The following is a 16584-nucleotide window of genomic DNA, read 5'->3' as shown; positions in this document are numbered from 1 at the left end:
TCTAGGGTTCCTGGGGGAAAGAAACAGTAGTTAAATCAATATGCAACCAATATGTTTATAGCTGAAGTTGTCAATTCCCCACCCATTCACATTAGTTGGTATACAACAGGACAAACAAAACTACTGATATGAGTTGAAATGAATATACAGTAAGGTAAACATACTTAGAATTTCACAAATTCAATTTTCCCCCCCACATTTCTCAATTCCACAGAAGGAAAAATATTACAATCACTATGTTATGATATGGATAATAATAATAATAATAATAATAATAATAATAATGGTAGTTGAATGAAACATAATAAAACTGAAAAGATATTGCTCTGAGATTAGGGTTCATTTATGAGGAAATAACTTTCCCCTTACTTCAAAAATATACAATAAAACATAATTAAAAATAGTAATGAGGCAAAACTAAACCTTCAGGACACAGATAGCAGCCAAGTGGAAATGTTTTTGGATATTAAGTATATTTGATATTGCTGCTTTAACTATTGTAAGTTTAAGAGCAGTATATTGAATAATGCAATTCTATGCACTGTTCATGCATAGTTCATGCTCATGTGTAAATCTCATTAAACATAGTAAGAAAGACTCCTAAGAAAAGGTTGACTCTCAAGCTAACTGTAGTTATGTCTTAGGCCTGAGGACTGGAAACATCTAAGATCCAAGTTGCACATAGTCCAAGCAGGTGGGATGAACTCCCTCTGCCTGGACTATAGGATGTGCCTTTAGAAAAGAGACAAACATCATGAGAATTAAGGGTGAATGCATATAAATGCATTTTTAGACTGCGAAGAGTACTTTCCATTGTTTCATAACTGAGAGCATACTCCATTGTTTAAAACTAACAAGCAGATTCAAATATGGCGTTACATAGATAAGAAACGACAGTTTTCCTCCTTTTCCCTATTATATCATCCTTGTCACTGAACTAAATGTGCTAGTTCCTACAGTTCACATTGCTGAGATACAGATTCTCCATTTTTACTATGCCATTGTAAATAATGGGACTTGACCATCCATGGATTTTGGTATTCACAGGGGTCCTGGAACCAAACCCAAATGGATACTAAGGGCCCACTGTATTTACCTTCCCACGTACAGCAGAAGATGCTACTGTTAAGCAGTTGAACAATATATGGCCATAACTAACCTGCCTCAGAAATGTTGAATACTGATGAGTGACCACTACTGCTGGATGCTACTGATGACTGTTGTGATCCAGAGATTAATCCTGAGTTACCTGCTCCAACTACCCCATCAGAGTCACGATCATTAACATCAGAAAAACTGAAATCTGTTGAAGTCTCATTATCATTAATACTATCTGAGGTACTTTGACCTGAACCACTCTCTTCATCACTTGTAAAAACTGCCCATGATTTAGATTCTGGTGTCTTTTTCAATGGACCTCTAACAGTCTGGATTTGATTATTCAATACAGTTGGATTGCTGTGTTTCTTAGTTTTTGTGTTTGAAGCCACAGCTGGGACTGATGTGTATTTCAGCTGATCCATCTCATTGGTTACTGTATGATGTGATAAAGCAGTTACGGTTTTCTTCTCTTTTTCTTCAGATGTTTCAAAATGTGAATTTGCAATTAGGCTATACTGGTTGTTTATACTGTTTGCCTGTGTATCGGGCTCATCTAGCTCTTCCTGAGTCTCTCTATGGGAAAGGCATGTGTGACAATTGTTTACAGGTAAGCCACTATCATACTCATCATAATCTTCATCAACAATAGAGGACCACAAATCAGTAACAGAAGTGGCTGTTGTGGATAGCTCAGTGGTTACTTTAGTTGGGAATAATAAAGTTTTTAAAATTTTACTGCCTTTGGTGCTAGAAGAATCAGCTGTAGCAGAAATGTGCATATCTGGTGTGCTTGTAAAGGTATGCTGAACAAAATCAGAAATTATTTCAGGCACAGGAACTGTAATATCAACAATATTCGTATTTGCAGAAACAGTGGGAAATACATCCTGTTCAGAAACATTTGGAAGACTATGACTATTAGCAGTTGCAGCTGTATTCGGTAATGTATCAGTTTGCAAGACAGGGATAGCCATTGTGTTCACCACTTTGAAAGAAAAAACACCTTTATTTTCTACTCTGGTTGACTGATTTGACACATCACTAGTGTACAATGAGGGAGCATCCTGGTGTATCTCTTCACTGTTAAGCAATCTGGGCAAACTGTATTCATCATTTATATAGGCAACAGTTAAACTTCCTTGCAAATCTGTGAGGCTACTTGTAGCATATGATGTATTTACAGCTGATGGTGCTGATGTGGAATGCAAGATTTTTTTATTTCCAGAAGAATCTAGTGCCATTTGGTTCAATATTTGGTCAAATACAGAACTACCATTATTAGGACTCTTGTTTTTTTCAGTTAATATTGGATCACTATGATCAGTTACAGATGATCTAATCTGTGGACCATCATCAGAAGACTGAAAGGAAGTTTGCAGCAATGCATTATTACTTAATGTAGCTGAAGCCTCATAAAAATACTGCTGGGTGGAAGGATGCAATATTTTGCTAGAAGCAGGGGTAAGAGAAGCTGGCTGTGAGACTGCACTAAGCAGAGGCTTAAGCAAAGTGTCATCAAAGGCTGGCATTGTAACATGCAAAGGCTGAATGGGAATGTGACTTTCTGAGAGTTTACTAGCATCATCATCAATTACTTTAGTAGCAGGAAAAGCAATAGATACTGGAAGGACCCCCTTTGCACTAGAAACAGTAATGAGTACTTCTTGTAAAGTTGCATCCTGGTTAGTAATCTCATCATTAGAGACTGTTGTAAGTTCAGTCATTTCAATTTCAGCAAGAGAAGCCATTTCGCTGAAAGAAGAAATTTGCAGTTCTTTGTCATATCCCTCTATTACACCATTTTTTGGTGGCATCTCAACATCACCAGTGAACCCAGGTGTGCTGCTTATCAAGTCACCTGAAGGATCTCGCGAAGAAGCTTTAAGCATTGACAAAATATCTGTGCCAGGCAAAAGGGACTCACTACCAGAATATGCTTCAGACCAATCCATTTCACCAGAAAGAGAGCTAGTAGGCTGCAGCAAAGTATCAGCTTGCGAGACTGCAGAAGGTTTATGCATTAGCACATTGCTATAGCTGCTAAATAATGGACCTTGGTGAAATGTGCCAACAGACTCATGCACAAATTCTGAAGGATAATAGGAAGCAGCAACTGTTTCGAGAGAGCCCACATTACTAGATAAAGCATAAGTAAGTTCAGACACCGTAGACAGTGCATGCATGTTTAAACCACTGCTGGATGGTTCAACTTGAGACAACAAGTGAGTTCTATCGTGACCAAATATCAATGTCTCTGAAGCTGCACCGACAGTCTGATGTGATGTCACATCAGAAAACTGAGGAAGGCTTGACTGCATTAGTATGCCACCCTCTGCCAATGTCAAAGGAACATGCAGGGATACCTTATCATTCTCAACAGCTGGAATAGCTTGTGGAAATGTTTGTGAAACCATATACAGATGGTGAAACACTTTACTACTGGAGGAAGCAGAGGAAAATGGAAGCAAAGGTACATCACCATAGGAAGACAAGGTGGATTCAAATGACACACCAACACTGGGAAATACAGGCGTAGCATGCAAGGTCACATCACTACTTGATGCAGCAGGGAAAGTGTTCAGCATCTCAGCATCAGACAATAAAGGGGTGACTAGAGGAAACACTTCACTACTGTAGGAAGGTTGAAGTGGTATCTCACCATTATATACTGGTTGTGTTGTCTGAGAAAGTACCTCATTGGCAGAAGAAGCAGAGCCATGTTCTTCAGAATTTGAAGCATCAGAATAAGATGACAACTCAGTAGGGGAGAAAGCAAAGGTAGAAGAATGTGGCAATTCTATATCCACAGCTGAAGAATCTTGTGACACCAGTGGACCACCAGGATAAGGAACTGTTGTAGGATTTGGGGAACTAATGTGAAAAAGCTGCTTACTATCCAATGGAACAGAAGTAGCATTTGTGCCATTGTGATACCACAAATTTCCATTGGCTGCAAGCACTTTATCTGCAAAATCTTCAGCGCTTGGAGGTGTTACATCTTCTGACAGAATTTTAATATAGTCTTGAGAGAGATCATCACGTATTTTGTCTGGGCTTCCTGAACTAAAGATGCTTTCTTGGGCTGTCTCCACAGTAACTAACCATGGAGGAGAGGTAGTGTGAACTGAACTCCAAGCGTTGTCGGTGTCTGGGTCAGGCTTAAAAGCAGACACCTCTATGTCATCTTCAGTACCATCAGCAGCAGATGCTCTTATTTCAGTGTCAGAAATAACATGTGCATATTCTTCCTCATTACCTTTGCTGGAGCTGTTTGGTGGAAAAAGAGCTGCAGTTGCTGTTTGAGATTCAACAGAATCATCCTCTTCTTTCTTTGATACTTCAGTAATAGGCTGAGAAGTTGGATGAAAAATTGTTTGGGACTGGTCATTGTTTCCATGAGAATCTTCCTCTTCTGTTAAATATCTGTGTGTTCCTGCTTCATTGAGTTTTGTACTCATTCTCTCCTGACTGTAGCTAGATGTAGTAAACTGGAATTCTTTTTTCCGTATTTGGTTTGTCACACTATCAGTTCTGGAAATTACTGCAGCTTCTTCACCCATCCCTGCTCTTGCCTCTTCCAGTTCATCTTCCTCCTTTGAAAACAACAAAACATACAGAAAACATTATCAAGGCCCTTGCAGACAATATCTAAAAAATGAAGACCCATTATTCTAACACACAACATCTCTGATAAATAATGGTGGTAAAATTTCCTTATGTTATAGCAGAAATTATGGCAGAAAAACTTCCATAAACATGAAGTCGAAGGCTTTCATGGCCAGCATCCATAGTTTTTTGTGGGGTTTTCGGGCTATGTGGCCATGTTCTAGAAGAGTTTCTTCCTGAAACCCTTAAAGTAAACAAGGTTAGGCTACCAGTCCTGAAAAATAGCAAGATGAAGACTCAACAAATGCAAATGAGAAATCTCTCAGGGTCAGGGTTTTCCCAGCAGAAAATGAGCACTAATCAAGCAGACACTAATCCTCTTTTGCAGACCCTCCTACCCTGAGGCCTGATATTAGCAACAGAACAATCCACACACAAATCAGTTCTGCCTTCCCAGGTCACACAGTATACTGTATATATACCCAACTCCTTTCCAGGCAAGCATTCTCTGAAGATGCCAGCCACAGATGCTGGTGAAACGTCAGGAAGAAACTTCCAGAACATGGCCACATAACCTGAAAAACCCACAAAAAACTTCCATAAACTATTGCAGGAAAATAGCAATTCAAATTGAAAATGTATATTTTAAAAATTAACAGCAAATTAATAATATGTATTACATAGCAATTTGTCTCAACTTCTTATGTATCACCTAACACAATGGATTGTGAAATAATAGCAATCACGGTTATGTTTAAAAAAATTGTAGTTACATCCATGTCAAACTATATAAATTGTCATAATTTTAATTCTTCAGTATCCCCAATACTACTTCTGTATGCAATGGTACACACCACTGTTGATATATGTTCAGTGCTGGAGAACCTAGGCAGGGCCAAATTAAGAGAGATGAAGCACTTTACTGATTTTAAGTTTTCTTTATCATAAAAACATAATGAACTCTGGCCATACTGGCTGTGGCATTCTTGGACCTGTAATCCAAAAAAGTAATCCCCCCCAGACGTAGGTCCAGATATGTTCACAGAGACTGTTAATTGGGCAGGTTACAGAGACCACATAAAACCACTGTTGAAACATCTCAACTGGCTGCCAGTTTGTTCCCGGGGACAATTCAAAGGGCTGGTTATGATCAATGAAGCCCTATATGGCTCAGGTCCAGGCTGTTTGGCAGTCTGAATCTTCCTGAATCTGAGATCATTAGGAGAGGCCCTTCTCTCAGTTCTACCATCATTGTAAAATGTTTGGTGGGAATACCAGAGAGGGCCTCCTTGGTGGCTGCCCCTTGATTCTGAAACTCCCTTCCCAGGGAGGCCCCCTCCTTGTTGTCCATTTGTTGGCAAGCTAAAACCTTTTTTATACAGGGTTTTATTACAGAAAGCCTTTAAATAACAGGTTTGAAGGTGCTATAACATTTTAACAATTATTTTTAAGACCTTTTATCTTTTTAAATTGCATTTTATTTTTTATTTTATGATTTATTTTAATACTGTAATATTTTAATTTTTGTATATTTTTAATTTTATTGTCCTTTTAAATTATGAGCTGCTTTGAGTCCCAATTTTGAGACTTATATGACAACAAATAACAACAAGAAGTGAAAAAATTGGGAGGACAGAGGATAAATTGGAACTGTCCACATCAAATTGGGACATCTGAAGGCATGTTAATGTCCCATCTAAGCTTTCAAAACAGTACGTCTCTGCTATTCAGGCAAATGAAGCATTTGTGTATGTGTATGGACACAATGGTACAACACTGCAACTAGAATACAAAATTAGGTTAACGATATTAAGGCCTTTTGAAAAAACAGAAAGCCCTTTCAGTGACACCTGTCATTTTTATCTAAATGGACTCATGTCACTGAAAAACTACAGAACAAATATAATTTCAGACAGTGAAATGTTAAGAGAATATATGGAAAACTCCAGCTCTGTGCATCTTCTTCTCTCCCTTGTTAATGGCTATTCGTGTAAAATATGTGATATGATAGTGCTGCAATCAAAGTTTCCAAAACTCTGGAAATGTTAGGTAATGAAGCAGAGCAGAGTATGGGAATTTGGATAGTAGAAAACACAGTACTAGAGCCATGCATCCTCTATAATGGTTTCATTCAAATATGCTGCTTTAGCATTCTTACATCTGTGTGAAGCAAATTGTGATAAGAAGTAGTTCATATATGCTTAAAATTAGTTTTTAAATTCCTCAGTGTGATTTTTTTTAATTAAAAAAAAAAAAGAATACTGAGGGCCAAGTCAGCCTTGTGATTGCAGCACCTGGAAATATAATATATTATTTAATTTATGTTTAAAAACCAAAAGGTACACACTGAATATTTTGTTAAATTCCAGGAGCATTGGTTATACTGGTACAAATGAAGCATATGCTGATACAATACCTCGTAATCTTCAGGCATTCCAGGAAAGTCAATTTCTATAAAATAAAATAAAAAATGCACTATATAAACTAACATTTAATCTCACAGAGGCATCATTTTTCTAAGGAATATCATAATAAATTCCATAAAACCATTATCTCTCTAATATAAATATAAGTGTTTATTCTAAGCATTTAAAACCTGTCCACAAGGCACAAACCCTGCATTACAGTTTGTGGTGGATTACTTAATATGATTTTATGCTTTGGTTTTAGACAAGGTTATTTTTGGGATTTTCATTTGAGAGAAATGTTAATTTGAGGCATTTTTCAGAAAGGAAAAGCAGTGGTAGCATAATGATTTGAAGGACAGGAAAAAACACACTGTTCATCAGCAAGACATCTATATGATCACCATTTTGTGATATTATTTAATCAGTATCTCATAATAAAGGATGGATGGGTATGAGTGTTAAGTACCAAATGATATGGGACACAGGAAAACTGCCACAGGTTTCCTGGCATGTTTTTCTTTGCTTATAAGAAACTTGGGTCAGATGGAGGAAATTGCAGCTGTAACACTGACCTAAAGGAAGTTTTCCTGCATGCAGCTTCTTTAACTCCCACTGCCATTATTACTAGCTGTAGAAGGAAGTTAAGACATGAACAATATATGTACTCACCTTTCTCTATACTACATAGCCAAAAGCAGGTCTTTGGGAGAGTGTTTGTATGTATGTGTGTTAAGAGAAATCTAGGAGATGGTTAAACACAGACTTTGGGGCTCTCTATTTAGCAGGCTGATCTTGCTCCTCTCTGATGGCCCATCATCCCATTGTGAAGACTTTCATTTTCTGGCAGGAAATTGACTTGCCAAACAGAGAGTATTTCTACTTATTCACTATACTATATAATAATAATAACAACATTTATTTATATTTCCCACTTCTCTCTTCGGATATAGTTACATGCTAAAGTCTCTAGATATTATTTGTTTGGATTTTTTGCCTATTGTTTTTAATAATTTTCTTATCAGCTGATCTAAATGTTGTTTTATAAATGGATAGGTAGAAAGTAAACATGTACAAACCACAGATTAATACTATCCAATGACACTGTGGTAGATGTTCTTTCAGTTTCACCTGTGCTATGACCATGGCTACTTTTATGTAAAGGAATGATGTTAGGAAAACAAACAAAATAAACAAAAACAAACATGAAAATGGTTGGTTTTGAGTTACTGGTTTTTTTTAAAAATATGTTGAACAGTTCACATGGGTCCTGCAACCTATTTAAAAAGCAAATTGTGCTCCTGTCCAGGGTATTGGGAGGGAGGAGGCCGACTTGGCTTTAGGGTAATACTTCATGTACTTTTGCTTTAAAAAATGTATACACAGAAAGATGCTTCCTCTGCTTAAAAACTGTGTATGGAAAGATGCTTCCATACAGATAGCTCCTACATCTGTCAATCCAAGTATAAAAATAAACAAATAAATAAATAAATAGTGCAGCTATTTTGTCTCCCATTTTTTGTGGGAACAAAATATATGGAAGTTATGATTTCTGTTATGGTTATGGTTTCTGGAAGTTATGGTTTCAGAGCCAAATGCTGCTACTCTAATATGACTCTTTGCCCACAGAAGTCATCATTGAAAGTTCTCGGAATCCCCTTTCCACTCCTGCTGAGCTGGAGGGGATCCCTCTAGACCTCCCTTTTTCCAGTAGCTGCCACCACCTGATGAATTGGACTGAATTCCCTTAGCAACGCATCAGGACGTTGCTAAGTGATTTATAGAGTTCCTTTCCCTTGCCAACCCAGGCAAGAACTAGCCGAGCCAAAGGTGCATGAAAAGGAGTGTGAGAGGCAAGGTACTTTAAAGAAAAGCTTTATTCGAAATGTGAGCCCATACAGACAGGCCAAAATAAAGCTGCTTCGGCTCACTACGGAGGTATGCTATTTAAATGATGCATGTGTCCAAAGAGTCCGGAAGCCATGCCAAAGCAACTTAGGACTGAAGCGTGGCTTTGGCATGGCTTCCGGACTCTTAGGACACATGCATAATTTAAACAGCATACCTCCAAAGTGACCCGAATCAGCTTTATTTTGGGGTGTCTGTATGGGGCCTAATGAATTCTAGAGCAAATGATATAATTACATGTAGGATCCCTTGTCCTACAGGCATACAGAAATGTAAGTTACAGAATAGTCACTTCAAGTAAGCCAGAAAAATAACCAAAAACTAATACCACTAGCTAGCACATGTTCCTAACTACTTACAGTCAGCTGGGATTCGTAGTCCTTGATGTTTCTGGACCGCTAGGAGCCTGGATGCCCTTTATCCAGCTCTACTAGCTCCTTAAGGTCTGCCCCAGGGTACACAGCCCAAGGTAGACAAAAGAGGGCTCAAGCCTCATGGTGCAAGGAGCCTTTTTAAAAATCTTTCCATAGAAGGATCTCGAAAGTTCGCATTTCTGTCCCAGCTCCCCCATCTCTTTGGTCAGTCATCATCTTATCAGCTGTGATGTAAACCTTCATTAGAATGCAACTTCCCCCCAAATATTTAACCCTTTGTTGTCTGGGAGAGTCCTCAGATAAATGGGGAACCCCATTTATTCCCATTTATCACAGAAGTAATGATGTAAAAACATGGAAGGATTAACAACACAATCCTGATGAAACTGTGTGAATAAGGCAGAGGTTTGCACAACAAGAGCCTGATCTGGAAATATCTAAACACGTAATAAAGCAATTCAGAAGCAGACGCATAACCAAATATAGAAAATAATCAATTTCAAAAAAAAAAAAGTCTTACCTGTTATTTTCAGAAGTTTAGGAGGCTAGATATAAAATAGTGATGATATTCCCTGGCTTCTCAATTGTTTGTAATAAAAAATTTAAGATGCTCATGGAAACACTTAACATTGTAGATGCATAATATATATTTCAGAAGACATTTCAAACAACATCTCTTTTAATCAAAAAGAAGCATGATCGTCACAAGTATAAAAGAGAATACTGGCCTCAAATCCTTTTGATTTGGCTTTTCTTCATTTCTAGCCCCACCCTATCCCCTCTTTTGGCAGCACTCAGTTTAGCACACTTCAGGCGGAAGAAATCCTTCCTACAGATGATTAGTGTTTTTTTAAAAAAAACAACCCCTCATTAATGAAAATCTACAAATGAATCAGCAATTTCCCATTTATATTTAAACATCTGTTCACTTTGGAAAGATATAGTGTTGTTATTAATACACTCGAATGCATCTACACTTATGCCCATTTAAAAAAGCATATGTATTCTTCCAGTAATTTTGGGGGGGAAATCTGGAGGATTACCTTTCTCTTGTCTGTTTCGTCCTGTGAAAAGAACCTTTTTGTGTTTAACTGTTTCCAATACCTAGAGCGTGTTCACACTACACAATTATAGTTCTATAGTAGGAGGTAGTGGGGAAGAACTTTGGAGACCAGGGTTCAACTCCCCACTCAACCATTGGGTGACCTTGGGCAAGTTACACACTCTCAGCCCCAGAAAACTCAATAATAGGGTCACCTCAGGGTTGCCATAAATTTGGAAACAACTTGGAGACACACATCAATCAAGTCCACTTTAATTGTCATGACAGCATTCCATGGAATCCTGGAGTTTGTATTCTCATAAAGTATTCAGCTTTCTGGCCTACTGTGTACAGTCTGGTGTTGCAACCGACCTACAGAGCTCTTATAAACCATTGACAGTCTTCCAAACTGGAAGTCATAGCTCTAACTCATATTTTGAACTGACACAGATGGTCAGAAAGTAGGTAACAGTCATTAAACAAATACATATTCTAATTGCTTCATTATAATAGTTTGTAAATGTAACCAAGAGGTGGCATATAGGTCACCTAGCCACTTGATAAGTAGGTATCTTTTAGGGAGGGAAGAGAAAGAAATTTGATTTTGATTTTTAAATGATGGGCCAGAGTGGGAAGGACTGTTGGGCTAGCAGGTATACTCAGCATTAAGGGAAAGGAACCTCTAAAATATTTCAGTACTGAACAACAATATGTGTTTGGCAGCAGTGAAGATTGTTTTGGAATGCATGCACACAGGACATAGGAATGAACTATTCAGAATAAATATAAAGTTCCTTTTTTAAAAAATAAATAAGAAAGCTACTCTTTATTTCTGTATTAAATGTACTGTTTCAGTATATCAGCTTCTAATGACTAGTATCCTGTTCATGACATACGACGGCTAAGCCCTGACTACAACTACATATGTCTTTTTTCAGCAGTTGTGGAGGTCAGAATTCTCTTCCACACTCACACAACAACCAAAACCTTGCTGTACTCCCTCTTTTAATATAGAAATTAACTTGCTGGTGGTTCACAGGGCGAATGGTGCTGGTGAAGTGTCCGGATATGTGCCTATTGATGGACACATGGTGATGAGACATCCCTCAGGACTCTCCAGGGATAAGCCAGAGATCCTTGAAGATCATGATGTCACAGTGCATCCAGAAACTTTGTCTAATGCTTCGCTAGAATTCTTGTGAAATTGCTTTATTTGTGGAACTGAATTAACTCAGTCATGAACTGAAAATACCTATTGCACAATGAACAAAAAAGATCAACTGCATGTGTATGGGAATGTACACATGTGCATTACTCCAACATAATCTTGACCATCAGATGCAAGTAGATGTTACTTCCATGTTCTGGTCATCTATTTACAACCACTGAATGAGATTGTAGTAGGAACAAAGGAAGCAAAACTGACATCAGCCATGCTGAAAAGCCAACTTCATCAGATATTGCCTCTCCTGCGATGACTTCCAGTAGCTGTTCCACCAGGCTGCAGTGAGACAGATATAAAATAGGGCCACTCTCCAGCAGTTCACTTAAGAAATTAGCAGTTCTGGATTCCCCTACTCTGTAAATTTATTTGCAAAAATGAGAAGATTGACAACTTCTGGCTACATCATGGGCCAAGCCTGTTCTATCCTGCCCCAGGTTCTGAGCTGGGTCAGTCCATGGGCCAGCATGGGTGACAGGTGGGTGTTTCCAAGCCCACACACTGTGTACCACTACTGCCACACACCATGTACCTGCCTCCACCATCACATTTGCTTAAAGGCCTCTGTCATGGCCAGAAATGGCAGAAACATGGCACCAAGCAATCCCCACATGACCAAACAGCCCTGTCCAACATCATGGGCCATGATGGGATCTTCTGAGAAGACACAATGGCGGAAGCAAATACAGGGTGGGTTTGGGCTGTGAGGTGCGCCAACTGTCACCACAAAGTTTCCGGGAAACTCCTTGGCAAACAGTGAATTCTTGTGCTCTAGGCTAAGGCCTCTTTGGGCCAGGATTGGTCCAGAACTGCCAGATCAGCATCTGCACAGGTGAATCCCAGCCTGGGGCTAATGCCCTGCATTATCTGTATAGGATGATGGGAGGCTGGGGGAGCACAGGCCTTTTGGCCCATGCATACAGGACCAATGACAATTACATTACACTAATGGTAGCTGATGGCTCCAATGCAGACAGGCAGTGAATCTACTCGAAGTTTTAGGATCTGCAGATCTATTAAGCAAGCTAATATCTCAATAATTACTAATGAAAAAAAATCAATGTTTGCTCACAGTATAAAGAGGGGGGGTCTTCTTTGAATGCAGACAAAAGAGATGACTGAATATCTTTCTTTAATTCTGAAGATGTAAACAAATGTGAAGAGACTTCACTATAGTCACAAAAAAGCAATAATGATGGAAAATCAAAACACATCCTTCTTCTGAGAAGACATTCAAGAAAAAATACTTTGAAGTTCAACAAATTTTTTACAACTGTATGCTTTTAATCATAAAAAAAATAAGTGGCACATTAAACCAGAGTGAGGAGGTTGGGTTACAAACACCTTTGGTACAATCCTTTGTTTCCAAGCCCTATTTGTATCTACTTCCCTTCGCTTCTTCTTTTCTTTCCCCAAGTAAAACTCTAGATTGCAAGCTCCTCAGAGAAGGTACCTGTCCATTTGTACTCTGCAAAGTGTCATGCATAATTATGGTGATATATATATTTAAAGGTTATGCTACATTTTAACAAATAATTTCTAAGCTTTGGTGTACATAATGACTTCATACATCCAGTATTACTGTTTTGTATTGCACTGCCAGTATCACAGCCTACTCCAGAAGTTCTTTAACCTGTGTAATGTTTTTGAAAATACAGATTACTGGGTAAAGCTAACTTCCATCCTGGGAGCAACAAATATCATACACACAAGAGAGTAGGAAGGCAAGAATATTAGACTATCATACCATGAGTAAAGACTCATGAAAACAAGGAGTAAGAAAAGAACCTGGGTACCTCTGTATTAAGCAATATTTATACCTTTGCAACTGTTCTAATTTTAATAAAGAAAGATATGATTTATAATATAATCTTGATTACTTAGCAATATGTTTGTTCAAGGAGATTTACTCCCAACTGAGTGTACACTGAGAAATAATGGCACCTGTACTAACAATAGTTACTTCAAATTAAGTATTTTACAGTTCAGTAGGTACAAACCATAATATTAGATCATGATGATGAAAGGAAATCAGCCAAATAACTAATATTATGTATTTCATAAAAAGGAAAGAAAACAGAGCTTTTCAATTTTAAAAAATGTAATTGTTAGTTGTTTTGATTGTTGCAGTCCAACATTAAGAAGCAGGGAATTCCATCACCACATTTGCACTGAAATCGCATTTTAAAAGTAGCACCATGCAATGAGATTTCAAAATCAATAGAATCATATTTGGTAATTGTTTCTAATAGTTTACTGTACCTTTTACCATAAATTAATTTAGTAATGTTTATCTCATATCTCCTCACAAAATAAACAGATTATCAAAACTAGTTCATGATCAAGCAGAAATTTGAGTTTATACTTCACCAGTTACATAAATTGATGTATATTAAAGAGTGGCAGGATGTCAAAACGATGTCCAGAGTGGCTATAATTTTAATTTTCAATAACACGCTCACTGTAGACATTTAAAAGTATGAGATTTGTTGTGCTAGTTAAATTAAAAAAGCAGAAATTCCAAATGAACAATATTGATATTGAAATTTCATTGCACTGCATTTTCAGCTGGTTTGCAAATAAAAGACTGATTAGTGGAGTTTCAACTAAAATTACCTTTGTGAACTTACCTGGATCATCCAAAGGCATGTCAACAATCACTTGATCACTGTACTTTCCATATAGACCATTAGCACAGATAGCAACTATTTGAAGAACGTAGCTTGTATTAGGCAAGAGGTTATTCAATATGGCCCCCTAAAATAATAATGAGCAATCATTACTTTACATTTCATAAAAGTTTTATTATATTTATTAAAATACCAATCATTACTTTATATTTCATAAAAAGTTTTATTATATTTATTAAAATACCAACTTTTTTTCATGAGAAAAAGCAATGCAGTACTTCAGCACAGTTAAAATCAAGTCCTAATGTCAACAGTGGTGGTTACGTCCAGGTATAAAAAGCATTTTTAAAGCATTTCTACAACCAACAGAACCACTGCATGTAGAAAGCAATTAAAATGTTGAATACATATCTATTTTTTCTTTGGATATAACTGTTGTTATGCATTGCTCTATGTAAACTGCACAGATGTACATAGCGCATACTCAGTCCATTGCAATGTTGGCAAAACTCTGGACATGCTAGCAGCCCATGGTCCGAAGGGGAAAAGGATGCAGAATGCCTCTGCAGGATGAGGTCTTCTGTGCCTGAACTATGAGCCACCAGTATCTGCATGCATATCCCACTGTGGCAGTGATGCTCTTTCAACATCCCAGTGAGACATTTCTTGCTTATGTGATCTCTGGACTGCATCAGAGCACACCAGTCTTCATCTTGCTATTTACTCTCAGAATCATTTGATTGGGATGGATGACTGCTAACACAGCCATGTTTATTCAATTGCATTCTATCTGCCCAATGTATTTATGCAGGTTTAAGCATGAGTCTCTCCCATGTGGCGGTCACCCAAAAGTGCATAAACAAACAAATAACCCCTTGCACAAAGAACACTTAAAAGATAATCTCCACTCATTCTATTATTCAAATCCAACAGTTTCAAGTGAAGATGCATTAATTTAAGGAAACTCACAAGATGACAAATTTCCAGCCTCCCCCCCCCCTCATTTGCAACCCTTAAGAAGCCTTTCAAGAAGGTCAGGGAGCCCTCCTGAACAATGTGGAATGAGGCAAGTGGGATTACAGAAGAAAAGCAGTAACAAGAAACTTTGCATCCATTAATTTCAGATTAGCATGTTAACATCTTATGGTCAAGTGTGATTTGGGAGTTAATCCTTCCTTATCCAGTACCCCCATGCCCTATTCTCTACTGTCCCCATGCCTTACCCCCTACTCCAGATAAATCTGGGGAAGTGCAGGTAACTGTAGATAGGGGTAGCAAATATGGAACTAGTTTTTTGTGAAATACCAAAAATTAAACTAAACTACGAAGATGAAGCTGGATATTCTCTCATTTGACGTGTTTGCTCCATTCATACATAAAGTAGAATGTTCAGCAACCATCCTTTAATAGCAGAAGGAATGCACAAGAGAGGAAAACTAAATCTTAAACCCTCACAGATCTTAATTTCTCCTCAGTCCATGGCTGAAGCTAATTTTCTCCATTCAAGCTCAGTTATTGTGTTAGAGCTGAAAGACTGAAAGGTAGCCGGAGTAAATAAGGGTGGGGAGGTTAAGGCTCTGCAAAGAAGAGGGTTTAATATTCCTCTCCCATGAAGTCCTTTTACTGTTAAAGATATATAAATGGGATAGACACGTGCCTATCAGCACCATCATGCCTCGTGTACCCCAAGGTTTGGTATAAGAGGAATTCATTGTACAACTTATATAAATATCATGTGGACAATTAAAGTCAAAGAGCGAGTGTGGTATAGCAGTTTGAGTGCTGAACTAGGACTCTGGAGACCAGGGCTCAAATCCCAATTCAGCCATGGAAAGCCACTGGATCACCCAGACAAGTCACTCTTAGCCTTAGAGGAAGGAAATGGCAACTCTCCTCTGAATAAATCTTGCCAAGAAAACCCTATGATTGTGTCACTATATGGTGGAGTCAACTTGAAGGCAGATAACAACAATACATAAAACATAAAGTTAAATAAAATGCCTGGCATTGTTGCAATATTTTTTATCATTTTTACCATGTGATTATGCTGTTATGACCTGAACCCAATTGCTAGACCCAACTATAGTACTGATATTGAATCTACTGCTGAACAGTAAGTTAACACTTATATTAATGCCACGAATTCAATAGATCGACTCTAGTGTGTACTAACAATTGGATTTAAGCCTATGTCATGGATACAACTTGGCTAACACTACTAAAATAATATCTATAGTTAATAAAAGCTTTTTAAAATGTAATCATTTCAAAGAGAACAATGCAACACAAGAATCAT

The 16584-nt window shown here is 37.8% G+C and overlaps 1 protein-coding gene across 4 annotated transcripts in view; it reads right to left on the bottom strand.

The window, feature by feature from the left end:
* The window catches only part of PTPRZ1 (protein tyrosine phosphatase receptor type Z1), a 121419-nt gene that overhangs the window by 33233 nt on the left and 71602 nt on the right, over positions 1–16584 (bottom strand). For all 4 annotated transcript variants that reach the window (XM_089524364.1, XM_089524365.1, XM_089524366.1 and 1 more), the window contains 3 exons: positions 14289–14415; positions 7124–7158; positions 1160–4694 (listed from right to left, as the gene is read on the bottom strand). In XM_089524364.1, the coding sequence (XP_089380490.1) occupies positions 1160–4694; positions 7124–7158; positions 14289–14415 (3697 nt within the window). The remainder of the gene's footprint in view (positions 1–1159; positions 4695–7123; positions 7159–14288; positions 14416–16584) is intronic.

This window comes from Sceloporus occidentalis, unplaced genomic scaffold, assembly GCF_023333645.1.
Source record: "Sceloporus occidentalis isolate IW3139 unplaced genomic scaffold, rSceOcc1.0.p SCAF_5, whole genome shotgun sequence".
Classification (NCBI taxonomy): Eukaryota; Metazoa; Chordata; class Lepidosauria; order Squamata; family Phrynosomatidae; genus Sceloporus; species Sceloporus occidentalis.
The sequence above is the reverse complement of the archived record's forward strand: the minus strand, read 5'-3'. Positions and strand labels throughout refer to the sequence as shown.